General features: G+C 47.5%; 2 protein-coding genes across 5 annotated transcripts in view; one reads left to right on the top strand and one right to left on the bottom strand.

Moving 5' to 3' along the window:
• The window catches only part of LOC109567706 (trophoblast Kunitz domain protein 1-like), a 47275-nt gene extending 41369 nt beyond the window's left edge, over positions 1-5906 (top strand). Inside the window, exons 7-10 of the mRNA XM_070800672.1 lie at positions 2978-3111; positions 4900-5115; positions 5639-5726; positions 5810-5906. Coding sequence (XP_070656773.1) covers positions 2978-3111; positions 4900-5115; positions 5639-5726; positions 5810-5906 — 535 coding nt within the window. The remainder of the gene's footprint in view (positions 1-2977; positions 3112-4899; positions 5116-5638; positions 5727-5809) is intronic.
• On the bottom strand, positions 4149-21401 carry PIGT (phosphatidylinositol glycan anchor biosynthesis class T). Of its 4 annotated transcripts, none has more exons than XM_019972469.2 (13): positions 21172-21401; positions 20473-20650; positions 17885-18012; positions 17476-17576; positions 17235-17321; positions 16613-16700; positions 16407-16504; positions 16148-16313; positions 15264-15467; positions 11189-11354; positions 10991-11074; positions 10084-10337; positions 4149-7704 (listed from the first exon to the last, which is right to left on the bottom strand). In XM_019972469.2, the coding sequence occupies exons 1-12, from the start codon at positions 21356-21358 to the stop codon at positions 10085-10087; spliced, it is 1740 nt and encodes a 579-aa protein (XP_019828028.1). In that variant the 5' UTR covers positions 21359-21401; the 3' UTR covers positions 4149-7704; position 10084. The 4 variants fall into 4 exon arrangements, with proteins under 4 accessions (XP_019828028.1, XP_070657854.1, XP_019828027.1 ...); XM_070801753.1 differs by lacking the exon at positions 4149-7704 and adding an exon at positions 8902-9348; XM_019972468.2 differs by lacking the exon at positions 4149-7704 and having other exon boundaries at positions 9645-10337.
• Between the last annotated feature and the right edge of the window lie 5398 nt (positions 21402-26799).

Genomic DNA, 26799 nt, shown 5'->3' with positions numbered 1-26799 from the left:
GACTGAAGCGACTTAGCAGCAGCAGCAGCAGCAAGAGATCATTGTCATGGGCCTCTTGAATGTTTCTATTTTTTTAATTTTTAATTGGAGGATGATTGCTTTACAATATTGTGTTGATTTTTATCATATATTAACATGAATCCACCATATCTGACTTTCTTTAATTAACAATAATCTTTTGACATTCAGACTGCATGCATGTATGCACGCATGCTCAGTTGCTTCAGTCGTGTCCATCTCTTTGCAACCCTATGGACTATATAGCCCACCAGGCTCTTCTGTTCAAGGGATTCTCCAGGCAAAAATCCTGGAGTGGGTTGCCATGCCCTACTCCAGGGGATCTTCTCAACCCAAGGATCAAACCCAGGTCTCCTGCACTGCAGGCAGATTCTTTACCACTGAGCCACCAGGGAAGCCCAACGTTCATACTACCTGCCCTTTGTTGCAGGAAAATTATACTTCTATATAACCTGGCTGCGCCCTCGCCTCCTCGCAGCAGTTATCTCAGGGTTACTTGAGAGGCTGCCTTGGGGTTGAGTCCTTAAAATTCCCACTGAAGAACTTAACTCTCAACTCTTAGACTGTGAACATTTTTTAAGCCTACAGTGTGGCCTTCAGGACTCCAAACACAAGTAGCTGTGCTGCAGCAGAAACTAATCGACGTCCCCGCATTGTGTTAGCCCCTATTCAGTCGTTACTCCTTCCACTCATTCAACAGGGCTCCTACAGATGGCTTTTACCTCCCGCCCTCTCTTTCTTGCTTAATTGCATGCTGAAAATGATTGCCTTCTAGCTAAGGTTATACTAGGCACCTGATGTTTACTTCTCCAGGACAACACCCCCTAGCACTCCTCCCCTTTGTGAGCATTCTCCATCCAGAAAGAAGGTCTCAGAGTGATAACCTTGAGCACAACCAGAACCTGTTTCAGAACCACCTGACGCCAGCCTTAACAATCTCCACGTCTCCAGGAGGGAGGAAGAATGCAAGACTACCTCAGCTCCATCCTTATCTACAGCCCCATTTTCTAGCCTGAAACTGTATGACCCCTTCCTAACTTCCAGGAAGTGAGGCACAATCTTGCAAGCGTTAACCTACTGTGGTACCCTTTGCCTGGCAAGGTAATAAAGCCACTCCTTTCTACTCTTGCAAAGCTCTGCATTTTCTGTTTGGTACAGGTGAACAGAAGCCGGGTTTTCAGCAACAGTATCTATATTATTATCCCCAAGTAGAAAGTACATCCACAGAAGGTAGATAACTTGTCTGAGGTCACACAGATAGGGAATAGCAAAAGGAAAGTGAAGTCACTCAGTCGTGTCCAACTCTGCAACCCCATGGACTGTAGCATACAAGGCTCCTCCATCCATGGGATTTTCCAGGCAAGCGTACAGGAGTGGGTTGCCATTTCCTTCTCCAGTAAGCTGGAATTTAAATTCCTCTATCTCCAGTGATGAGGCTTTTAACAACTACTGAAGCACAAGTAAAGATAATCTAACACCACTGATGTCTCCCACAGAAAACTCAACAAATGGAAAAGAAAATTTATTTCATCATAATATTGGATTGGCCAGAAAGTTCATTCGGGTTTTTCCACATTATGTTATGGAGAAAGCCGAACAAACTTTCAGGCCAATCCACTTCAAGAAAATTTCCCTTTAAAAATATGTAAATTAAAAAGCATTCCATGTTCCATCTAAAGGATAAACAAAGAGGTCTTGAGGCCTTCAGGTAGGAAGTAAAGTCATCTCTAAGGCAGGAAAACATTCAGGACACTTAACGGGGACACTCCATGGCAGAATTCCGTGGAACCAGCTCTACAGTTGTTCTTGGGAGAGAAAGTCTGATCCAGAGTTTTTTATCCCATGAAATTGTCCTTGAAGTTAAAGGCAAGAACTCCAGGCAAATAAAACGTGTAAGCCCCTTATTTTTGTAGAATTATCTATCCAACAAAATGTTTATGAGGATACCTTGTAAAGACATTTACTGCACATGGTGGAATTTCAGTGTCCACTACGCTAGCCATCAGCCACGTCCGACTACCGAGCACAGGAAGTACGACTCTGCCTTAAGTGAGATCCCAAAGACAGTAAGAAGAAAAGTAAACTATCATATTACTCTTTACTACCTGTTGATTATATGTTGAAATTATACTAGTTTGGATCTATTGAGTTAAATAAACTATTAATAAAACTAGTTTTACTTCTTTCTTTTTCCTCTTTAAAAAATGCTGCTACTAAAAAAAAAAATCCTGGGAATTTCCTGGCAGTCCAATGATTAAGACTCTTGGTGCTTTCACTGCTAGGAGGGACCCAGTTTACATCACTGGATGAGGAACTAAGATTTCATGTGCCCCATAGCAAAAAAAAAAAAAAATGCAATTACTAGAAAATTTTTAAAGTCTCTTTGTGGTTTGCATTATATTTCTACTTCATAACACTAGGGTAGAATTTGGGGGAAGTGATTTTGCCTTTTGTTTATGCTATTAACTATAGCTTGATCTTTAAAAAGAAATATGATTTATATGAAACAATAAACTCATTATCCCAAAATTCAATAAAAGAGCTAATGAACAAAGAGCTGTGTTCTCTCTCCTGGAATGCTGAGACACTAGCTGGGAGGCTCTGGATGGGAACCAATAATAATAGAATGGAGAAGAGCTGTGCTGGGCTTTCAGGGACCACATGGTCCAGCCCACCTGTTTTACAGATAGGGAAATGGAGGTCCCCAGAGGTTCCTTCTCAGTCCAAGGTCACAGGAACTCAAGTCTGCAGTAGTTGGGGCTGAGACTACAATCCAGACGCTAGAGAAGCACCATCTTAGGGGACTTGCCCGAAGGCCTTGAAGAACTCATCCAAGGCCAACTGGCAGGGCCTCCAGTTCTTGCAGCCCACACCCCTGGCCCAAGGTGCTTCCTATTCCAAGTAACGAGAATCAAGATACTTCCTTCAGCCCTGGGGAATAGGACCCCTTCTCCCTCAGGTGCAGCTGTAAGTTCCAGCCTCCCGACCTCAGCTCAGAACTCACAGCTCCTCACACCATGAAGCTCAGCTGCCTACTTGCCCTCTGCCTCACCCCCTGCCTGGTGGGCTTAGCGAGCTCAGGAGAGACCTCAGGTGAGCTGAGGGGCTGGGAACAGGGGCCCTGAGATCATCACCTATGGGGAGGGGGGATGATGGATCCAACACGCCATCTGGTCACTTCCACCTCAGGAGGAAACAAGGACCTAGGCACAGGAAGAGGTTCCCTGTGGTCAGCATCCAGGCTCAGGAAAATCTGGGGCCAGAACTCCCAAGTGTCTCTTTGATATCGTCATCAAATTTTAATTTTTCTTAAAAAGCAATACATATATTTGTTTTAAAAAGACAAACTATATGTAAACATGTGAAGTTTAAAAAACTGGCCCCCTATTTCACACAGCCCCAATAATCCTGCTCTCCAGATTCCTACTGCCTAGAATTCTTAAGCAAGAAAAGAAACGTTGACAGTACTTTGAACAGGAAGCCAGATTTTCAGACTTGGCTGCACACGGAATTCCCGAGGTCACTCTGGTTCTCACACTCAGAAATTCTGATTTAATGGATCTGGGACGAAGCCTGGGCATCGGGACTTTTTTTTTTCCTTTCTAAGTTCCCCAAGAGGTTCTAATATTCTAACCAAGATTGAGAATTTGCTGCCCAAATAGAAGGTCTCAAATTTCTTCCTAGAATGGCCTCTTTCCTATTCTCGGTTTAAGCTTCTCCCAGTAAATCCAACAGTCAAGGTCACACACATTGAGGATTTACATAAGGGTTCCATGGAGCTGAGTTGACTCATGTGCTTATTTGTTTGAGGGATGCTGTCCTTATTAGGGAAAGTGTCATTCTCAAAGTGCTGCTGCTGCTGCTAAGTCGCTTCAGTCGTGTCCGGCTCTGTGCGACCCCTGAGACGGCAGGCCACCAGGCTCCCCCGTCCCTGGGATTCTCCAGGCAAGAACAATGGAGTAGGTCTCAAAGTGCTACATCCCATAAAAACAGACACTGAGGTCCTGAATGTCCGAGGCAAACGGCTGAGGGAGGGTGTGTGTGTGTGAGTGTGTGCGTGTGTGCATGTTTGATAAATTATTTTGTGTGATATTCAGAGCCAGATGCGAAAGGAGGTAAAATAACAAGTGTTTCAGTAGAAGAGGCCAGTTTCTTTATTTGCTGATTACCCATGGATATTAAACATTACTCAATGTAAATATCTAAATATCTTTTTCCTAGATATAAAAAAATATGATACTTGTTCATTGGCACTCAAATACTAAAAAGGATTTTCAGGAAAAAAAATCACCTGAAATCCCACCACCCAGACATACCTGCTCAAACATATGGAAGAATAACCTTCATGCCATCATTCTATGGGCTTATATGTACATATAATATCCACAGAATCACACCAGACCTATTTTGTAATTTCATTTTATATTCAGCACAAGTTATGAGCCTCTCTTCATGTTGATATATATCATCAACACTCTGCTGTGGTGTTGGCCCACTGACCCCCTGCTGATGAACGTTTACATTTTTTCCAAATTATACTTTTTTGCCTTCATAAACAAAGCTCCAGCCAACATCTTCATGTCAAGTTATGAGAGGTTGTAAGATTCAGCATTTGGGATTTGAAATTGGATTTGGGTTTAAATCCCAAGCCTCTCTCAACTTACAGGCTTTATGATTTTGAGAAAATTAGCACTCTTCTCCAAGCCTCAGTTTCTCCATCTGTGAAGTGGGCACAGTTACACTCTTCCCATTTGATTGATTTAAGCAACGGCAAGAACAGTGAACACCTAGGAGGGCGCTTGGTGTAGAGTAGGTGCTGGGAAAAAATCAGTTCATTAAGAGGACACATCAGTGACCATTCTGTTCTTTCTCCCTTTGCAGACAATCTCAAACAAGAGGCTTCCCAGGACTTGTTCCAAACGCCCCCTGACCTGTGCCAGCTCCCCCAAGCAAGGGGCCCCTGCAAAGCTGCTTTGCTCCGATACTTCTATAACTCTACATCCAATGCTTGTGAGCCCTTTACCTATGGTGGTTGTCAGGGCAATGACAACAATTTTGAAACCACAGAGATGTGTTTGAGGATCTGCCAACCCCCTGGTGAGTCCTCTGATAGACCCAGGAAGAGGAACGGAGGTGATAGGATGCTGGGTGTGAAGGGACAGGGTGTTGGTGAGGATGCTGGCGGTGATGCAGGTGACGATGTTAATATGGAAGTTAGTGATGATGAGAATAAGGGGAATGAGATACCTGGTCACTGATGCCTGGGAGGGGCGGCAATGAGGGCACTGGCAGTGTAGACAGCAAGGCAGCGGTGGATGGTGGCACTGATAATAAAGATGAAAGGTGGGCTGATCACTGTAGCAAGCCCTTTTAAAATACCTGATGGCTGCAGGGGGCGAGGTGTCTTCCCTGGTGGTCCAGTGGCTAAGATTCCACCCTCCCAATTCAGGGGCCTGGAGTGTGATCCCTGGTCAGGGAACTAGATCCCACATGCCACAAGTGAAAGCTCTCCTGGGGCACACCTAAGATCCAGTGCCATCAAATAAATAAATAAAGCACACGGTAGCGCTGGCAGAGGTGAAGACAGCACTGTGACCTTGCAGGGTGATCCTGCTGACAGAGCTGAGGAACGCAGTTGTGGCAGTGATCTTGGTGGGAGGTGGTAGATATGAGGAGGTCCCCGGGCTGGTGGATGCTGAAGGGGTTGGGTAAGGAGTCCAGTTTGATGGCTCTGGCTCTAGGGTGCCAAAGGGCCAGCCAAGGAGGGAGCTGACCGTCATCTCCATCACAGAGACCGAGGACAAGAGCTGACGGCGACACCTGCACGTTCCCAGGCTCTGACCAAAAGCTGCCTTGGCTGCCCTTCCCGCTTGGAGGCCCTGTTCTGAGCCCATCCTGCATCCCTCCAGGACTGGGTCAATAAAGTGTTCAAAGTTGACGTGGCCTGAAGCCTTCCTACAAGGGCCCTGGGCTTGTCCTCAAAAATTGCTCACAGTCACAGGAGTGATCAAACCTGCATCGCCCCACGCCCAGCCCTCCTGGCCCTCACTGTCCTGTGTTCCCAGAATGAAGACAGGACAAAGGACAAAAGTTCCCCTTTCACCAGGGAGTCCTCAAGGAAGCCAGACTGAATGGAAATTTGGGGACCTTGGATGTCCGTCCCTGGATCCTGGCCTGCTGCTCTTTCTTACCCAGGGCTGCATGATGAGCCAGAATGTTCTTCCTGTCCAGCAGGAACCATGGCCTGGAGGAGTATGAAGGGGGTAGAAATTCGGGGAATCTTGGCCAGCTAGGGTGACTGCCCTCTCTGTCCACCAGGAGGAATACTGGAAAAAGATTTTTACAAATTTTTTTAATTGTGGTAAAACATATACAACATGCAATTTACCATTTTAACCATTTCTAAATGTGCTATTTAGTGGTATTACATATACATACGTTGTTGTATGTATATATACAGCATGATCACCTCCCACCTCCTGAACTTTTCCATCTTCCCAAACTGAAACTTTGTACCATTAAAAATTAACTCCTTTTTCTCCCTGCCCTGGGCACCACTACTCTAACTTCTGTCTCTAAGAATTTAACTACTTCAGGAACCTCGTAAGAGTAGAATCATACACTATTTTTCCTTTCATAACTGGTTTGTTTCACTTAGTGCCACGTCCTCAAGGTTTATCCATGTTGTAGCCTGTATCAAAATTTCCGTCCGTTTTGTTTGTTTGTTTTGGCTGCTCTGGGATCTTAGTTCCCTGACCAGGGATCAAACCTGTGCCCCCTTGCAAAGGAAGCTCGGGGTCCTAGCCACTGGACCACCAGGGAAGTCCCAAAATCTCCTTCCTTTTAAAGACTAAATAATACACCTGCCTGCCACTCCCAATAACTCTCTCCTCATGTCCTGCATCTGATCTAACCACTTCCTCTTGCTGGAAGGGAAACTGCTGGCCCAAAGTCAAGCAGCAATACTAGAAGCCAGAACCTGGGGTTCCCAGACCAGGTCCCTGTCCTGGCGATGTCATGGGGACAATGGTGTGCCCTTCCCACCCCACCCCTTTCACATGTCCTATTGCCTGGGAGCCAACCTAGGCCATGTGATATCACATCAGCAAGGACACACTGGGAAGCCAGCCTGGCCTGAGGCTCCAGGTGGGGACCCAAAGCCGAATGGACCCTTGGGCTTTATCCAAGGCCAAAAATGCTTATCATACATGAATAAGTATGTGTTTGAGAGAAAGAGCATTTTTTTCTTTTTTTTTTTTGGCCCACCGCATGGCATGGAATGGAACCTGCGCCCCCTGCAGGGGAATCACAGAGTCTTAACCACACAGCGGGGAAGTCTCTACTCCCTTTCGTGTTCTGAACAGCTACTCGGAGACTGAGCTCTGGAAGACAGTGAGGGTCGCCTTAACCGGGCACTGTTCCAGACACTGCAGCTACAAAATTCTGGTCCATATGGATCTTAATTATTAATGAGCAGGATATGGAAGCTACACAGTACATTACATGGTGGTGAGGGCTACCGAGAAAAACAAGGCAGGCAAGTGGTGAGCTGGAAGCTGGAGAAGCAATTTATAACCAGGGTAGCCAGGGAGACCTCTTGATAACTTGATGGTGAAGGTGGTGAAGAAGAGTTGGATTCTTCAGTTAGGTTGAAGGTAGAACAAACAGCTTTTCTGACAGGACATACTGGAGAATAAGGAGAAGGATCAAAAATGAGTCCAAGGTTTTGGGCCTGGGCAGCTGGGGAGATGAGAGCCGTCATTTGCAGAGATGAGCTGACGATGGGTGAGTATGTTTAGGGTCAGGGTGGAGATGATCAGAAGTCTGGGAGATAACTGAATTTGAGATGCCTTTAACATCCAAGTGGAGATGGCAAGTATGCAGCTGGGTAAATGACTATGGAATTCAGGGAGGAGGAAACCTAAGATATGGGGTGTCATCTTTATATAAATTATACAAGACATGGCCGTAGACGGCATTCTAGGTGCTGACTTGGCTGCAGGTATAAACTCTACTGTTCTGACTTGGCAAACACCCCACTACATGCAGGCTGCCAGGACCACTTAGCTTCAGATAAGCTACCCACCTTTTTTTAATATTTATTTTTATTTATTTGACTGCACAAGGCCTTAGGTGCAGTACATGGGATCGTCATTCTTCACTGCAGCCTGCAGGACCGCTGGTTCCAGCATGCGGGGTCTAGTTGCCTAACCAGGGATCGTATCTGAGCCCCCTGCATTGAGAGCCTGGAGTCTTAGCCACTGGACCACCAGGGAAATCCCATACTCAGCTGCACTCTTATGTCACACCCGGTGTGTTTACTGCTTGAAGTAAACTTGAGTAAAAGCATCTTGACCCAGTTGCTTTTGCCCATGGTCTGGACTAGCTCATTCACGCCACCTCTTGTCCTACACACGCAGACACATTGCTTATACATTCTAGAAGCTCTGGGAAAACCTTCAGAGGGAACCTAAACAGCCCCGTCTCTGTTAGCTGTACACCTGTCACATGTACTATATTAAAGACCCTGCACTCACACTGGTGGGGTTTCTAGAGAGCCCCTCACCTTACCCATCCCTACCTCTAGCCTCCAGACCCCAAGCCACAGTAGCCCACACCCATTCATACAATCACGTTTGTCGACTGAGCACTGACAACTTGTCCTGAGTGCAGACGCATTCAAGTGGAGGACAGCCCTGTGCCTCTAAGCTCCTAGTCTACTGGAAGTTAAAGGACAGTAACAACCAGGGAGATAAGGAATATGAAAGCTGTCCAGGGAGGGCACCCACAGCAGCTCAGTGTGTCAGGGAAGACTTCCTGGAGGAAACAACATCTCACCTGGTTTTGTCAGAGTGAACCTGGCAATTGAGGGGGACACAGTGGTTAGCAGAGCAGGGTATTCTGTTTGACGGGCAATCGACCAAAAGACGGATGGGAGAACTGGGAGAGGGAGGGGCAGACCAGTAATGTATACACTTGACAAATGCGTCAGAGGAAGAGAATGAAGGTGGGGGCAGGGCAAACACTTGCCAGAGGACTTGTTTCACAGGAATCTGGGGTTACACAGCCAGGATGTGGGCAGGGGCAGGCTTCAACCCAAGGGCTTCAAAGCCTGTGGGTGGTCTGAGGACCACCCAGAACACAAACTCCTGAGGAGCCAGATAAAAACTGAAAGGCTGGGCTCCACCCAAACTGACTGAATTCATGGGTCTGGATCCCAGGAACCTGCATTATTTCACAAGAGCCCCAAGTGGCTGCAACGCACAGTCTGGTTGGAAAATGGGCACCCAAAGCTCTTCTGTGTCTCCAGCGGCTCTCCAGCGCGGGCTCCTAAAAGGCACAGGATGATTCACTTTCATGGCTGTGGAGATGCTGACATAAACACTCCCCGTCAAACCCAGGGAGTTCTGGGAACCAGTAAGAAGAGGATGCCAGGGGCGGAGGGAAGCAGGAGATGAGAAGGAATTTCTGGCAGGGGTGGGAGGAGGCAGGGGCCTTTGGTTGGTTGGTTGGTTGGTTGTTTTTTTGGCTGGGGAGGGGATCGGACAGGAGATCCAGTTCCGGTACCTGCCAAACACTCTCTGGCCCCAGCTCTCCCCAGGCCTCAAGGACAGGAGATAACCAACCAAGGAACCAGACACTTTTTATTCCACAACCAGTAATCTCCACCTACCACACAGTGGTACGAATATTTGAGCACATCCTATTATCCAGGCGGGCACCGTCCAACAGAACTTTCTGCAGTGGCGGGAACATTTGTCCCCATGATGTCCAGTACAGCAGCCACTAATCACCTCTGGTTACTGAGCACTTGAAATGCACTCAGTATGGATAAGGAAATGCATTTTCAATTTAAATTAAATTCAAAAGCCACATTTGACTCATGGCTACTGTCCTAAACATTGAAGCTCTAGGCCCTGGCCCAATCCAAGAGACAGTTTGGTTCAAAAGCCTCCTCGGGGGAGGGCAAGTGGCAGGAAGAGCCTTGGGGGCGTGTGGGGGACGGGGGTCAGCCACCACACCCCTCTCAAGAGAAATTGCAGCCCAACTGTGAGCACGACTCGCCTCAGAGTGGGGGGACACCTCGGGCACGCCGGATGAGGTTGGCCAGCCGCTTCACCAGGCCGCCCTTCCTGGGCTCCTCGATCTGGAAGGTGCGGGTGAGGAGGTTGTAGAAGGAGCCGTAGCACACAGCCACCACGGTGCACGTGAGGCAGACGACGTTGTAGGGCATACTGAAGTCCGGCGTGGGGAGGCTCACCAGCAGTGGCTCCGTGTAGAGCCGCACAAAGTAGCTAGAGCTGTCAGAGACTGGGAAGCTGGGGGTTGGGAGCGAACAGTGAGGCAGGACTGGCTGCTTCCCCACATCTCACCTCACCCAACCCATCCCCTCTCTCTGGCCACTTGGGCCAACGTCAGTGGGAAGCATTTTCAAAGCTTTCTTAGCCTCATAGCCTTTTAAAGCTCAATACAGATTATCTGATCAAAGGAGAGCTACGATGAGGGAGAGGAAAGGGACCCTGCCTTCACTGGGCTGCCTCTTCCTGAGCCATCTGGTCTCGGCCTACAGGTCATCTCCCCCAGGCAGCCTTCCTGGATTACCCAACACATTACTCCCCAGCAGTTCCTCTCTAGACTGTGCCCATGAGCAGGGAGGGGCAAGTCCATTTTGTCCAGTGCTGTCCACGTGGAGCTCTCTGAAGTACCCAGCATCTGATAAGTGCTCAGTTCCATATTTGTAAGAGAACCGATGAGTAAACGTCCTGCACTTCTCACCTTCTGATCTCCTAGCAGCTCTCTAGGATCATTTCATAAAGACTATACTAACAGTACAGACCACTGGGGTTTGAATTAGGACAGGGCCAATCTACTTATTACTTTGCAAACACAACCTCTAGCCCCAGGCCAGCCCGCAGGAGCCTGAACCCTGTGCAGGTGCCACCTGGACGCCAGCGGCCGGGCTCACACTTACAGGCTGTTGAAGAGGGGGCTCTCTTCCCAGTCCCCGGGTTTGGCTGCCACCACACTGGGCACGAGGGCGCTGAGGACAGATGGGCTGCAGAGAAGCAGACAGATACTCCGTGAGCTGTGTTCCTCACACTCCTCCACCAGGGAGAGTGGTGGAAAGGGTGGGCCAGGAGGGCGGGGGCGGCAGGTGAGGGGAGCCCACCTGACATAGAAGCCATGGTTGGGGTCCGGGGTGTACTCGGTCCACTTAAGCAGTGCCCGCTCAAACTGGATGGAGACCTTGGTGATGGAGCTGGCCGGCAGCTGAATCAGCATCTCCAGGAGGTGGGGCTGCATCCGGTCCTGGGCAGGCTGGTAGTGGATGTAACCTGGGGACCGACAGGGCACCCAGAGCTCTCTCCAGGGCTCAGCCCGCCTGCACCACTTGTCCCTACCTGTCCAGGCCTTGGGGCTGGGACTGGGGAGCCGAGGAGGGGGAATCTGGATCACGAAGTCAGCCAGGCCCCCGGAAGGGAGGAGGAGGGCAGGGAAGGGAAAAGGTGTTTCCAGGGCAGCTGTTCCAGGATATGCTCAACCTCTTCCATCTTCACATCATGAAAACTGGGCCACCAGACATCCAGTGCCTCCCATGATGCAACAGGGAGTCCACAGAACCACCTGGGAAGGTTTCTTGCCAAAAATATGAGACCTGAATCTAATCAAGTTTCTAAAACTAACCACTGATACTCAAGAATACACAGAGGATCGAGGAACATGTTAAACATGGGCCAACCAGAATGTAGAACATCCTATCCAACAAATGACCCACTTTTGCCAACAAGTCAATTTTTAAAAAACCACTGGGAACTGTTTTACAGATTAAAAGAGATGTAAGAGGACCACACCAATCAAGGCGGGAATAACGGGAAATGGGGGTGAAGGGAAGTGTATATGGGAACCCCGTACTTTCTGCTCAACTTTTCTGTAAACTTAAAACTGCTCTTTAAAAAGTAAGTCTATTAATCTAAAAAGAGAGAGAGAGAAACTTAGGAGCTTATCAAGCAAATATAATGTGAGCACCTTATTTTTACCCAATTCAAATCAATTATAAAGTTATTTTCAAGACCACTGGGGGAAATAGGAGTGATAACAATAGGTTACACATATTTTTAAGCCCCTTACCTGTTAGAGATGTTTAAAGGTGAATCGATATGATATGTAGGATTTGTTTTAAGATACTCCAGCAAAAAAAGTAACCAAACCAAATAAATAAAGGGAAAGATGAAACAAAAATGATGGGAAGCTGTGGAATAGAACAGAGCCTAGAAATGAACCCACACTTATATGGGCAATTAATCTATATCAAAGGAGACAAGAATACACAATGAGGAAAAGAGAGCCCTTTCAATAAATGGTGTTACAAGACAGCTATATGCAAAAGAATCAAATTGGATTATTTTCTTATACCAAATACAAAAATAAACTCAAAACGGATTAAAGACTTAAATGTAAAACCTGAAATGATGAAACTTCCAGGAGAAAATACAGGCAGTGTGCCTTTTGACCTAGCAATGTTTTGTTGCATATGTCTCCTCAGGCAAGAAAAACAAAAGTAAAAATAAACAAATGGGGTTACATCAAACTAAAAAGCTTTTGCACAGTGAAAGAAACGACCAGAAAAATGAAAAGACAGACTACTGAAAGGGAGAAGGTACTTGCAAATGATATCAATAAGGGGTTAATACGCAAAATATACAAAATATTTATACAATTCAATGTCAAAAAAGAAAGAATTGTTTAAAAAAATGGGCAGAGGATCTGAATAGACATTTTTCTAGAGAAGACATACAGATTGGCCAACAGGCAGATGAAAAAATAGTTCAACATCACTAATCGTCACAAAGGCAAATCAAAACCACAATAAGGTATCACCTCACACGTCTCAGGATCATCAAAAAGACAACAAATAACAAGTGTTGGTGAGTACGCGGAGAGAAGGGAGCCCTTGTGCACTGCGTTGGAAATGTAAATTGGCGCAGCCACTATCAACACCTGCAGGGAGATTCCTCAGAATTTAAAAGCAGAACTACCATTCAATCCAGCAATTCCACTCCTGGGTATTTATTCAAAGAAAACAAAAACATTAATTTGAAAAGATACTGGCACCCCAATGTTCACTGAAGCATTGTTTACAACAGCTAAGAAAACGACCTAAGCGCCCATTGATGGATGAGCAGATAAAGAAGACGTGGAATATCACTCAGCTACAAAAAAGAAGGAAATTTTGACATCTGCAACAACATGGATGAGCTAGAAAATATTAGGCTAACTGAGATAAGTCAAAGACAAATACTGTATGATATCACTTATACTGGGAATCAAAAAAAAAAAAAAAAAGAATAAACATAACCAAACAGAAGTAGTCATAGACATAAAGAATAAGCAGGTGACTGCCCGAGGAGAGAGGGGTGGAAGGAGGAGAGAAATAGATGAGGGAGGGCAAAAGGAACAAACTTTCAGTTGCAAAATAAATGAGTCACAGGTACGAAATGTACAGTGTGGGGAATACAGTCAACAGCTATGCCTTATATTTGCACGGTGACAGATGGTAACTAGACTTATCATGATGATCATTTTGGAAAGTACAGAAACACTGAATCACTTTGCTATTACCAGGAACTAGCATAGTGTTACAGGTCAATTATACTTCAAAAATAAACAAACCCTTAGAAAAAGAGATCACATTTGTTGTTACTAGAGGTAAGGGGTAGGGGAAAGGGAATTGGATGAAGGCAGTCAAAAGGTACAATCTTCCAGTTCTAAGACAAGATTCGGAAATGTAATGTAGAACATGATAAATATGTTAATGTTGTACATTACACATGAAAGCTGTTGAGAGTAAATCCTTAAGAGTTCTCATCACAAGGGAAAAAACTTTTTACTATTTCTTTAACTTTGTATCTGTATGAGATGATGGATGTTCATTAAACTTACTGCAGTCATTTCATGATAGATATAAGTCAAATGAGCATGCTGAACACCTTGAACTTATCTTGTGCTGTATGTCAATTGTATCTCAACGAAACTAGAAAAAAAATCAACAACAAAAAACGGAACATGAAGCTGGAGACTGCTGAGGCTGGGTAATGCATACACGGGAGTTCATTACTCTGTTCCATTTGGGTATGTATTTCAAATCTGCCAAAGCAAAGATAAAACAAAACAGGAACTTCCCTGGTGGTCCAGTGGTTAAGAATCCACCTGGCAATATAGGGGACACAGGTTCAATCTGGCCTGGGAAGATCCCACATGCTACAGAACAACTAAGCCTGTGTGCCAGAACTACTTAGCCTGAGCGCTCGAGAGCCCATGCCCCACAGCTGCTGAAGCCCACACGCTGGAACCACTGAGCCCTCGCGCCTAGGGCTTGTGCTCTGCGCCAGGGAAGCCACAACACAGAGCCCGAGCACCTCAAGATGAGCCCCCGTTCACCACACTAAAGAAAGCCTGTGCTCAGCAACGATGACTCAGTGCAGCCAAAAATAAAAATAAATAAAAAACAAAACAAAAACACCATGAAATATACAGGTGGGAGGTATGAAATAGAGATTTTCAAGGGGGTACAGATAGTGGGCTGAAAATAAGTAAAACTAGTAACCATGGGCTAGAAAATATGGGAAACCACAAAGAGGTTTAGAGAAGATTGTAAGTCTACCTGTTGGGGTTGTGCTGTAACGTCTTCCTAAGGAGTCTCCTGTGTTCCTTAGTCTCCCTCCACTCCGAAGGAAAACAAGTGCTTTTGTGCTATGCCTGGCATCTCATAGAAAGCACTCAGAAAATATTAACTCCTCCTCAGAAAAATAACAGAAAAAACAAACAAATTTTTAAAACTGCACCTCTTTACCCCACCTAAGGAAGCAAAAACACCTACTCCAGCACCTTCTTTGTATCCAATACTCTGTTTTTCTGGCTAGCCCTTTCTCCACCTGAGTCTATGAATCATCCGAAACAAAATAGAGCTCCAGGAAAGAGGAGGAAGCAAGTGAGAAAGATAAGGAAACTCCTGCCTTGATCACGTCCTAGGAAGAGTCACCAGGATTATGTGGTTTAACTGCTTTGACTTTATAAACACTTGCAGATCTGGCATTGTTGAGGTCACTCTATGTCTCAAACTACTCCTGATGCCTGTGCAGACTGCAAGGTATTTCTGGAATTATCCTGAGAACTGAGGGGTTAGAGGACGTGGAGGGAGAGGGGGAGGGGTGGGGGGAGGGGCTGGCTGGGGACTCGGCGCTCACTTGGTTTGTTCTCCTTGCCCTTGGACGTGATGGTGAGCGTGTGCACGTACAGCCGCAGGTACCAGGGCACGGTGTCCAGCAGCAGCACAGGGAAGGCCCGGTATGGGTGGGTGTTGTACAGCAGCGTGCTCAGCTGCCCGCTCTGAAGCCCGTAGCCGCTCACATACCGCTGGGCATACAGGAAGGGCACCGGGGGGGCCTCTGCTGAGAAAAGCCAACAGTTAACCACTCCTTTAAAGAAAAACAAAAAGGGGGGAGGGGTCACTCCCCAAATCCACTCCCTGGGCCAGGTTCAGAGTCTCAAAGCCAGAAGGGGATGTGGAGATGCTTTGCCAGAACTGGGAAACCTGCATTCTGGAACCATCCCTGTCTTCCCCAACTCACAGCAATGACAACAGAACTACTGTTATTTAGTGAGTACTAACAAGGCCTGAGCTTTCTGCCAGTTCCAACCCAAACCAAGTGCTCTCACAATATTTCACACTTTTCCTTGGTAACACTGAACATGATTGTAACTAATTGTTTGAGGCCTGCTTCAACTACTGTATGTTAATGTTTCTCGAAATCGGGGTATTTGTGTCTTCAAAAAAAAATTTTTGTTAATTAAATGAACAAATGCACGAATGACTTCCATGTTTTCTGTTAATTATCTCATCTAACCTGTTAGGTGTACTATCCCTGTTTTCAGCATGAGACAGTGAAGTTAGGAACGTTCAAGGTCATAGAGCTTAGAAGAGATGGTGTTAGAACCAGGACGTCTGACTCCAGTTATCTGGATCTAAACACAAGCCTGTTGTCTCCTGAAGAGATGGGGCTGTGAGTCTTCCCTACAAGATGAACCTGCTGTAGCCCGTGGTGGCCGTCACAGCCCACCCTCCACCCACCATTCTCTGGGGGCCTCTTCCACTTCAGCTGGATGTTGAGGCTGCGTGAGTTGCTGACCACAGCTGCATCCAGCAGGTCGTAGACCGCATAGGTCTTCCGGGTGCCCAGGATGACGTCTTGGTATGTGGTAAGGGGGGGCGGGTACACCTCCAATGTCTCGTTGTCCTGGGGACACAAGGACAGGGCTGAGAAGCGAGCAGAGGGGCAGGCTGGCCTTGGAGGGAAGGGGCTGACATGTGTGGCTGGAGACCTCAGTACCTGGCCGTAGCTGGTAACGTCCACATAGACTCGGCTCTCCGAAGCCAAGGGGCAGGGCTCGGTGAGAGTTCGGGAGAACATCCGGAAGAGGGACCAGTCTGGGGAGGAGAGGGTGGGGATGAGCTGGGGCAGGACTAGGCCTGCTCCACACAGATGGGGCGGGGCTGGCGATGGGTGGGTGGAGATGCCAGAGCAAGGGAGCTTACCCTTCTTCCCCTGTCCAGTGACGAAGGCATCAAATACAACAGAAAGGGTCTGCCTCAGCTCCCAGGAGACGCTGGTACAGCGTGCATTCTACAAGGGCCAGACAGCAGCAGTGACGACCTACCTCCCCGCCAACCTCACAGCTCCAGGGACTGCAACCTGGACGCAATCCCTCCTCTATTCCGTATCTCCCCGTCCATCAATTTGCTACCACTCCATACTGAGCACTTGACCCTGTGCCAGCAGCATCCTGCGCATCAGTGGGATGAACCGTTGCCAACAACTGGATGAACTGATACTACAATTATTCTCATTTAACGGATGAGAAAACCAGGGAGATAAAGTGACCCACTCAAGGTCAAATCAGCTAGAAAGTGGCTGAGCTAGCAAATGTACCCACACAGCTATGGCTCATAACCACCAGGCTCCACGACAAAGATTAAGTGACGGCTTGACAGGCAACCACTAGGTTTCCTTGGTGTGTGACCAAATCCCTGGACTGTCATCATCACATCTCCCACTGACCACTGGCTCAGCCCTCGACAGACACTGGGCGATGTGCTTTACCTGCACCTTCTCTCACAGCCCCGGGATGGCCCCTGTCTCCCGTTCCCCAAGACTTACTCTGCAAACAGGGCGGATATGCACTGCCTGGGAGTGGTAGCTTGTGTGGAACAGGCGATCAGCCTTCAGCAGCACCGAGAGGCCTGCCTGGAAGAGGTGGCGTGAGAGGAAAGGTCAGTGCCCTGCACAGTGATGCGCCTGGGTGTGGGGCCGAGGTTATCTGTCGAGCAGGGAGGGGGCATCAGCCCACGCCATTCACTCTCTGGGGCTCCCACCCACATTCAGGTCCCTTGGGCCTCACCTTGGAGCTGCAGGGCAAGAGCTTCTTCCATGGGGTGAGGTTCTCGGTGCAGACGACCTCTCGTGGCAGCACCGCGTAGCGCAGGAAGGAGTGGTCCGTGCCTGAGGGAGACAGGAGCCTGGCTGGGGGGAGCCTTGGGGCCCTGCTCCTCAGGACCCGCACACACTCGCCAGCACCACCGCTCTCACAGTCTATGCTGGGGGAGGAGTGTGGAACAGCCTCGTCCCTTCGTCCCTTATCCCTTCGGGAGAAAGCAACGCAGAGACGTCTTCCTGGGGGGTGGGGGGAGGGCCTGCCCACCCTGGAGATTTATGACCTGGCCCCGCAGAGGGAGGAGCAAGCAGAGAGGAAAGGAGGCAAAGGAGTGAGAGGGCACAGGAAGAAGGAGGGGGCCGTGGGGCAGTCTCACCATTGGCCAGCCCCAGGGGTTTGAAGGAGGCGGTGGGCGTGACCGTGTTGGTGGAGTCGATGAAGTTGAGAGAGGCGCAGAAGATCCCCGAGAGGACGTTACTGAGCTCCTTCCAGGACTCATCCACACTGGATGGAGACACAAACCCGCTCACTGTCCCGGGGCTGCGCCTGCCCCCTCGCTCAGAGCCTGCAGCTGGCTGCCAAGCCGTGAGGCCGGCCAGCTGCTGGAGCCGCAACCACCCCCGCTGGGCCTGCAGCCCAGGTCTCCCCTATCAGCCCCTTCCTCCTCCCTCTCTTCTGAACATCCCTGCATCCCCGCCGGCCCCTGCTTAGGTGGCTCCTCTTCGCACCTCGTAGTGCCTTATGCTCCCCTTCCAGGGTGTTCCCTCCTCCAGGCAGCGTTCCCGCCCTCCTCAACCACAGCTTCCTGCCGCACTGTTGCCATTCTGACCGTCCCTGCCTTTCACGGGCCCTTCTGGGAAATGGCTGGGTGGCAACAGAACCTTGTCGTAAGCATCTTTTCTCCTCGACTAGGCTGAGAGCAACCTGAGGGCAGGGAGCAAGGCTGGGTCACCCACGTACACCCCACGCTATACAAAGTGCCCCACACCCCGGGGGCCGAGATGAGCTCACTGATCCACACTGAGTTGTGCTCCACTGGGCAAAACAACCTACTTCCCTGTGAACACCCTGGTGAGTCCTGGTTCTACCCTCAGGATGGGAAGTCTTACATCTACAAAGGCTCATGGAACAAGAGAAAATAAGCATCCTAGGACCCCAGAGAAACATCGAATTAAATTAGGTGTTTTTTTTCCTTTAAAGAAACAGCAAAACAGATTTGCTCTTTATAGAAATAATAGAATAAAAGTAGATTTGTGAACATCACCTCCACACTACAGGCAATTATGAGGGGAGACAGTGACAGCAGAGCAGTTGGGATAAAAGGCAAGGAAGCCTGAGTTCAGGCAAGAGAGGAAGCCCTGGCCAGTGTAGGGGTTTGCTCTTCATTTGATACCACTGTAGAGCTAGCTGGGGTTTTTCAACAGTCCTGGATTCAGAGCTTTCCAACTGCTCCAATACTTATGCCTCAAATAAAGACTGCAAACTGGAAGCCTGAAAATGCTATGCAAACCATAGCCATGTTCCATTTGCTGTGCACAACATTAACCCATAGGCATTTCTTAAATTTTTAAGTCACTTGCTGATACTTAAGCTTACCAATTTTCACATTAAAATCCAGATTTCTGGAAAAAATGAGAGTATTTGACAACAGTAAGTCTCTGTTCCCACATGACAACAATCCATCGAGGCTGAGTGGCAGCTGTCCTCCCAAGCTCTCCAGCCTGCCACAGTCCCCACCACTCTCAGGTAAGGCCCTAAATTTTTTTTTAAAGTTTTTTTTTTTTTTTAATATGGACCACTTTTAAAGTCTTTATTGAATTTGTTACAGTATTGCTTCTCTTTTATGTTTTGGTTTTTTTTAGCCATGAGGCATGTGGGTTCTTAGCTCCCCGACTAGGGATGGAACCCATACCCCTTGCATTGGAAGATGAAGTCTTACCCACTGGACCACCAGGGAAGTCCCCCCAAAATTTTTTAAATTATACATACGTGCTGATTTCCCATAGTGAGATTAAGAGAATTTGGGCTTCCCAGGTGGGGCAATGGTAAAGAATCCACCTGCCAATTCAGGAGATGCAAGAGATGCAGGTTCCATCCCTGGGTCAGGAAGATCTCCTGCAGTAGGAAACGACAACCCATTCCAGTATTCTTGCCTGGAAAATCCCTTGGGCAGAGGAGCCTGGCAGGCTACAGTCCATGGGGTTGCAAAGAGTCCGATACAACTGAGTGACTGAGCACACAGGCACCTGGTCCAGTCACAGTACCTAACCCGTCCATCCCCTGCTGCTGCTGCTGCTGCTGCTAAGTCACTTCAGTCGTGTCCGACTCTGTGTGACCCCATAGACGGCAGCCCACCAGGCTCCCTGTCCCTGGGATTCTCCAGGCAAGAACACTGGAGTGGGTTGCCATTTCCTTCTCCAATGCATGAAAGTGAAAAGTGAAAGTGAAGTCGCTCAGTCATGTCCAACTCTTCGAGACCCCATGGACTGCAGCCTACCAGGCTCCTCCGTCCATGGGATTTTTCAGGCAAGAGTACTGGAGTGGGGTGCCATTGCCTTCTCCTAAAAAACAGTAATTTCTCGAATACAGAGATATGATGTCTTACAGGCCAATTCTAGCCCACATATATTTTATTTGGCTCTTGTGGCATTTTATCATTATGTGAATGAATGTCTTTAAAAGGTTGTCTGGTTTGCCACAGCTTTCTAGTGCCTTACATCCAAGTAGGCTGCAGATAACTGTTATCTATCTCGGCAGATACATGCAACCACAGGTCTGGATGTATCAGGGGAAGGAAACATATTAAGCAAAGTCAAGAATGCCACTAGGCCATAATACTTCTTACTTCCAGTGCAGCTTTACCCCCATGGAACTGCTTCCCCCAAAGGGCAGTGGTAAGATGACAACACTTGCCATGCCACGTTCCCGCCACAGCCTGCCACAGGCCTCAAGGTGGGCACTCACTCGGTGACAGTGTCTTGGAACCAAGCCCACAGCTCTGCCCCTGATGGGGCCTGCAAGAAGGGTGTCCCCCAGTATCGAGTCCTCCAGAAGCCTTGGGTTAAGGACAGGTGTAGTTCCCGGAGAGAATACTTGGAGATCAACTGCCCCAAGGCTTTGGGGAAGAGCCTATAGTGAGACACTGGAGAAGAGACAGCAGGTGAGTGATGATCCTGGAGGGAGGGCTCTCAGCCACCCCAAAGAAACAATAAATACACCCCAGCTCTGGGGTCAGAGGAATCTAAATTCCTGACCAGTCAGTCACTGACTAAGCAATGTGATCTTGGACCGGTGCCTTTATCTCTCTATATCTCCAATTTCTTCCCTGTAACCGTTCACTCAACTCAGCACCATGCCCAGCACGCAGGATAAACGGTAATTGTCAACAGCATCCTTATCAATGCTATCCACGGAAGGTGCTAACTAAAGGTTTAGAGCGGTAGCATGGCGCTGCGGAGAGACCACCGCAAAGTCAGCCCTCCCGGGGCCCCAGTTTCATCACTGGTACAATGTGATTCCTCAAAAACTGCCCCACCCTTCCACCAAGGACCCACGCCCCGGGATCAGAACTTCACCGTGGGGTCAGTGCCTGGCCCCAAGGCTGGCCTCCACCCCACTCCCAGCAGGTGCCACAGGGTTCTACCGTCAGTATCCTCTCCTCACCTCCTTCCCGCTGCAGCTCCGAATCCCAGCGCGTGCGGAACTGGAATGTGGCGGCTACGTCCCCTGAAGGCAGCGGGGTGATGACTAGCTCCTCTCGCAGGCTGTCGCGTGGGGGCTCCGCCCGGCCCCAGCCGCCCGGTCCCAGAAGCAGCAGCACCAGCAGGAAAATCCTCACGGGCGCCGCCATGCCTGCGGCTGCTTCCACCTCCCAGTGGCCCCACCCCTGCGAAAGGGCGGCCTCCAATAGGAAGAGCGGAAGATAAGTGACTTCCGGTGCTATCCCGGAAGTCGGGGTGCAGCTATCACAACGACAACCTGGATACGCCCTTCAAGACAGTGTGTGTGTAAAGCGGAGCTGACGGGGCACAACCGATTGGGGTCTGGATTGTGGACCCCTTTCCCTACGATAAAGTGCTTAGCCACGGCTGCTATTGTGCCTCCGTGAGAGTTGAAGAAGCAGACTGAAAATGGTTATTTCTTCTGCGAGGTCCCACAGCCGGGCCCCTGCCTCCAGTAGCTTCTTGTGTCTATTTGCTCGGTCCTAAGCCTAGCCAGCCCTTATGGTGCAAAACTTCCCCGCAAAACCCTCAAATAACCCTCCCGTTTATTATGAAAAATTTCAAACACACAACAAAGATGAAAGGATGAATACCTGTTAACAATGAACACCTGTTTCCCCATCACCTAGAAGCCACCATTATCATTTTACTATACTTCTCTTATTATCAGTCTAACTCCCACAATTCATCCTATGTTTTGATGCATTTCAAAGAGATTTCAGACATAAGGACACTTCTCTTTAAATAGTTTAGCGTGCACATGATTAACTAGAGTTCAATACCTGTTAACATTTTTCTTTTGATGTAAAATTTACAAACACGAATGTTCAACTCCGAAGTGCACATCCATTGAATCCAATGGATACACATATCCTATCCAGATATGCTCGTAAAACCCCTGAAAGTTGGCTAATGCCCCTTGCTAGTCGACCCCTGTGCCCCTGACTTCCAGGTGCAACCACTGTTTTGATTTTTCTCCACAAAATGGATTAATCTGTTCTAGAGCTCTGTATAAATGAAATCATCATATACTATGTACAGTTTTTTGTAAAAGACTTCTTTCATGGGAATAATGTTCTGTCGAATCATTCATAGTCTTGCATGTATCAGCAGTTTGTTTCTTTCATTGCTGTATATCATTCATACATTGACTGAATATACCATAGTTTATCTGTTCTGTCCATGTACACCTGAGCTCTTTCAAGTTTTTAGTTCTTATGAGCTAGGCTGCTATACACGTTACTTTGTAGGAATAAGCTTAACATTTCTTTTGGATAAATATTTACGAATGGTGAAAGAGAACATATGTTTAATTTTATAAGAAACTGCTAGATCTTTCTCCAGAAGGTATCATTTCATACTTGTATCAACAATGTATGAGAATTCCTATTGCTCCACATCCCAGTGAACATTTAACTTGGGGGTCTTTTTAGTTTTTACCACGAAGGTGTGTATGTAGTGGTATCTCACTGTGGTTTTAATTTGCATTTCCTTAGTGCCTAGTAATGTTGAACATCTTTTCATGTATTTGTTGGTCATTCGTATATTTTCTTTTGCAAAGGATCTGTTAAAATCTTTTTCTACCTCTCCCCTTCTGTACTGGCTTGAGTTGGAGGAGTTCCAAACAATTCTTGCTTTGGTTTTTCCACCTGCCTAATCAGGTGCACATTCATGATGGGCTTTGTAGTCTCTTGGTAAAACTCACAACCATTTTGGCTCTGAAGAGCCAAATTTGGTGTCCACCAGGTCTAGATATACCCTTGAGCAACCAGAGAGGAAGAGTCAAAAAGATGTCTTCATCTCAGTATACCCTCATTCTACCTACATCCAGTGCTCCTGACCCACTAGACATGGAACAGAAGGAAGACTTGAGCTTAGATGTGGTACAGACATGGGTTCAAATCCCCACCCCCAGCCTTTAGTCCATATGAGCATGAGCAATCTGAGTGCCACACTTCCTGCTCTGTAAATGGATGAACCTACTTTCAGGGTTATTGTAAGGATCAGAAATTAGGTGCATGTAGAATCTGGAATGGAGTAAGTGCTTAGTAACTTCTGCAAACCTTTACTCAAAGAAACTCTATGAGGTGCATACCTCTGAGTGCGTGCTAAGTCACTTCAGTCATGTCTGACTCTTTGCAACCCTATGGACTATAACCTGCCAGGCTCCTCTGTCCATGGGATTCTCCAGGCAAAAACACTGGAGTGGGTTGCCATGCCCTCCTCCAGGGGATCTTCCTGACGCAGGGACTGAACCTGCATCTCCTGCAGTTCCTGCATTGTAGGCAGATTCTCTACCCCTGAGCTACCGAGGAAGCCCACTCTATGAAGAAGGTACTATTATCTCCATGTTACAGATGAGTAAACTGAGGTACATAAACCAAGATAACTGCCTAAGATTACAATGAATCAGAACTTGAGTCCACACCACCAACTTCAAAGAAAATGTTAAGGTAATTGCAATTATGATAATGATTACTTTGTACTTCTATGCTTTGTTTTCTTTTGAAATTGCCTGTCCCAATCACTCAAGATCCAGCCACCCCCAGAGAAGACTTACCTTCTCCCTCTGGTGCTACAGCCCACTTTATATTTCCATTATCTGTGACATTGTCCCTTCCTGGAAGAACTCTTGGCCACTTTAGTATTTCTGTTGCCTAAGCAAGGAAGCTAGCACAGAGTGGGGGCTCAGTAATGTCCAGATTAACAAACAAACTTGACAACATCATAACATCATTCCACGTTGTCCCCATATTGCTGTGCTGTTCACAGTATCAAGTCTTGTGCACTCCTGGGGACTGCTGCAGTGTGAGCCGTCCAGGGAATCTTCCACTGAGATGTGGCCCCTCCACAGCACAGGATTCTATAGGGGGAGGCTGTCTTCTTCCCTCTGCTTCAGGGTCTATGACAAGCCTGTGCCACAGACAGAAGATGCCACACTGTGGTTTAGAGGCTGAAAGCTGGGCTGCTTGCCTCGGAGTTGGCACCAAGTCATCACCCCCATCTCTAAGGGCCTTCTGTGGCCACAAAAAAACAGTCGGCTGGAGATGCTGGCTCTGAGGGCCAGCCAAGGCCCTGTGGTTTGGCAGAAGAAGAGATCATTGTCCAAACAGGAAGTGGTCCTGGGGTCTCAGCTGACCCTAGATTTTCCCAGGCAGGGCTGGGGCTCATAGCAGCTGAACCGAAGGCTCCCCGTAGGCTCACTAACAATTCCACCTCTCCAGAATGCTGTAGCTCTCTCTCCCCAGCCAGGCTCCCTGCCCCCATTAGCACCGTATGCCCAGGGTTGTTGACATGTTGACAGCAAACAGGCCAGGCTAGCTTCCCACCATTCACCCTGGATGGGGAGTTGGGGGATCCCAGGAACTGAAAACCCTGCAGAGCTGAGCTGCAGATATCATGCAGTACAGCCCAGGAGAAGGCTCAGCCGCTGAAGTCAGGAGGTTGAGAAGACCGTGTCTTCTGTGTACAGTGAAGTCATTGGCAACACAGAAAAACCACAAAATTTAACATGAGGCTCGGCCCTGGCCCAGCTTAGTGGATGATCTCAACTTGGACACAGACTTTTAGACAAAAGAGGCACAGAACTCCCACCAGTTTTTCAGCACTGCTAGGAAAAGCACTTAAGAACTGTCACTTACAACGGCCCCCTGCAGGGATGGAAGCAAAATGGAGCTATTGGGAAGCCTGCAGCCCTGTCACTCAGCCTGAACTGCACAGACAGCTTTGAGATTTAGGCTGAAGGTCACTGATCCCATGGGTGGTTTGATGTATGAAGGGAGGTGGGATGATTTATTTTTCCTAATATGAAAAATGACTTAATGTTCCTTAAGGCTAGGTCCTATAACCCTCCTTTCATCCATCTTTCCCTGGGTAAGTTCCCTGGCGCCCATAGCATGCTCATCACCTATACACTGATAACTCATGTACTGATCTTCCAATCTAATCGTTTCTTCTAAATCCCACACTCACAGGTCCAAATGCTTACTCAAAATGTCCTCTTGGTCTCCAAAGCACCTCAAACTCAACATGTCCAAAACCCAATTTATGACCAACTTCCCAAATCTGGCCCTCTCCTAAATTCTCCATGTGGATGAAGAACCCTCCGAAGCATCCTGCTGCACAAGGCAGAAGCAATGGTGACGCCTTTCAGCCAGTCTTCTCTCACACCCGCCTATCTATAAATATTTTGAATTTTGCCTCCCCAACATCTCTTCATTCCTTCCACTTTTCTACATCCCCCACCTCCACCCTATCCCATTTTTATCTGGATAGTTGCAACCATCTCCTGGTTTCCAGACATCCACTCCAGTCCCCTCCAATCAGTGCATCTCTACAAGGAGTCCTTCCAGCCATTCTTCCCCTAAACTACTCCTACTCCGCCTTCAGATCTCAGCTCAGAACCACTTCCTCCAGGCAAATACCTTGTGACCTTTCTTAACAGGATATTAACTCCTTCCTCAAGTGCTAGTTACAGTCTTACCTTTGGGCCCCAGGAGAGCCCGAACTCCCTAAGAGCAAGACTGGGTCTTTTGTGTGTGTGTCTGTGTGTGCTACTACCGCACCCCCAAGACCAAACTCTGTGTCTTACACATGTTAAACGCTGACATTTAATACTTATTGAATGAATGTCATTTGTTTATACTCAGCCTCAACCCAGTGAAACTAATCATTACCACTATCTTTTGGGCCACTGTTATCGCTTGCATGGATTATTGTGTTATGTCTGTCTGTCTGTCTGGAGCACACCCTCTTCCAGTGTGTTTTCTACACTGCAGCCAGAATTATCTTTTTAACAGGAAATTTCAATCATTTGTAATCCTTCATTACTCCCAGTAAAGTTCAAATTTGTAACGTGTAAACTACTAGTTATCCCCAATGACTGTAGTCCTCTTGTTTCTTAGTAACATAACCCTGATTTTATGAAGACAGCAGAGGGCCCTACTAAAGGGGGCTTCTGAGAGGTTTGACAGGAAGGACAGAAATCAGACACATTGGTAATTAAAACTTGAAGGGTTATTATCTTTCCAAAGGCCAGGATTTCCTTTCTTCTAATGCTGTGTCCCTATAAAATACCTGTAAATGAAATATTACTCATGTTACCAAGTTCTGCCAATGAGATGAAAATGGACACTACTGGTTAGAACTTCCAAAAAAGGTTCTCAAAGTGGGAACAGACAGCGACCCATGCCTCTTTTGCCCATTCCTAATTCCTTCTCCTGCTCTCCACCAGTTTCAAGGACCAGAGACTCAACAGCCATTCTAGACAGGAGGTATCAGTGAGAATTCCAGCCGTGCGCCTTAGATGGCTGAGTAAAAAGAGCCAAAAAGGATCTTGGTGTCCAATAACTGTAGAACTTTGGACTTCTTTTATGTGAGGAAACAAAATTTATATCTTAAGTCACTGATATTTTACTAGCAATTAAACTGAAGCTTGATACAGGCTTTAAAGTATTTCCTCATCGGACCTTTGTCGATCTTAATCCTCCCTAATCTCCTGCTCAAATTCAACAATTCAGCTATGCTGAATGGTTTTCAGTTCCTCAAGACTATTTCTCTCCATTTAAAG

Source organism: Bos indicus, chromosome 13 (genome assembly GCF_029378745.1).
Source record: "Bos indicus isolate NIAB-ARS_2022 breed Sahiwal x Tharparkar chromosome 13, NIAB-ARS_B.indTharparkar_mat_pri_1.0, whole genome shotgun sequence".
NCBI classification, from domain to species: domain Eukaryota; kingdom Metazoa; phylum Chordata; class Mammalia; order Artiodactyla; family Bovidae; genus Bos; species Bos indicus.
This window is presented reverse-complemented; position numbering and strand designations above follow the sequence as displayed.

Bases quoted from the DNA above. Each gene is read 5' to 3' on its own strand.
- PIGT (XM_019972469.2), bottom strand. From the start codon at position 21,358: ATGGCGGCGCCCGTGAGGATTTTCCTGCTGGTGCTGCTGCTTCTGGGA. The intron at 17,577-17,884 runs GTGAGACTGCCC...TGTCTCCCTCAG, and splicing joins ACCCCTGGGGCTGGCCAATG to GCACGGACCACTCCTTCCTG. The intron at 11,355-15,263 runs GTGAGCGCCGAG...GTCGGTCCCCAG, and splicing joins GGGCAAGGAGAACAAACCAA to GTTACATCCACTACCAGCCT.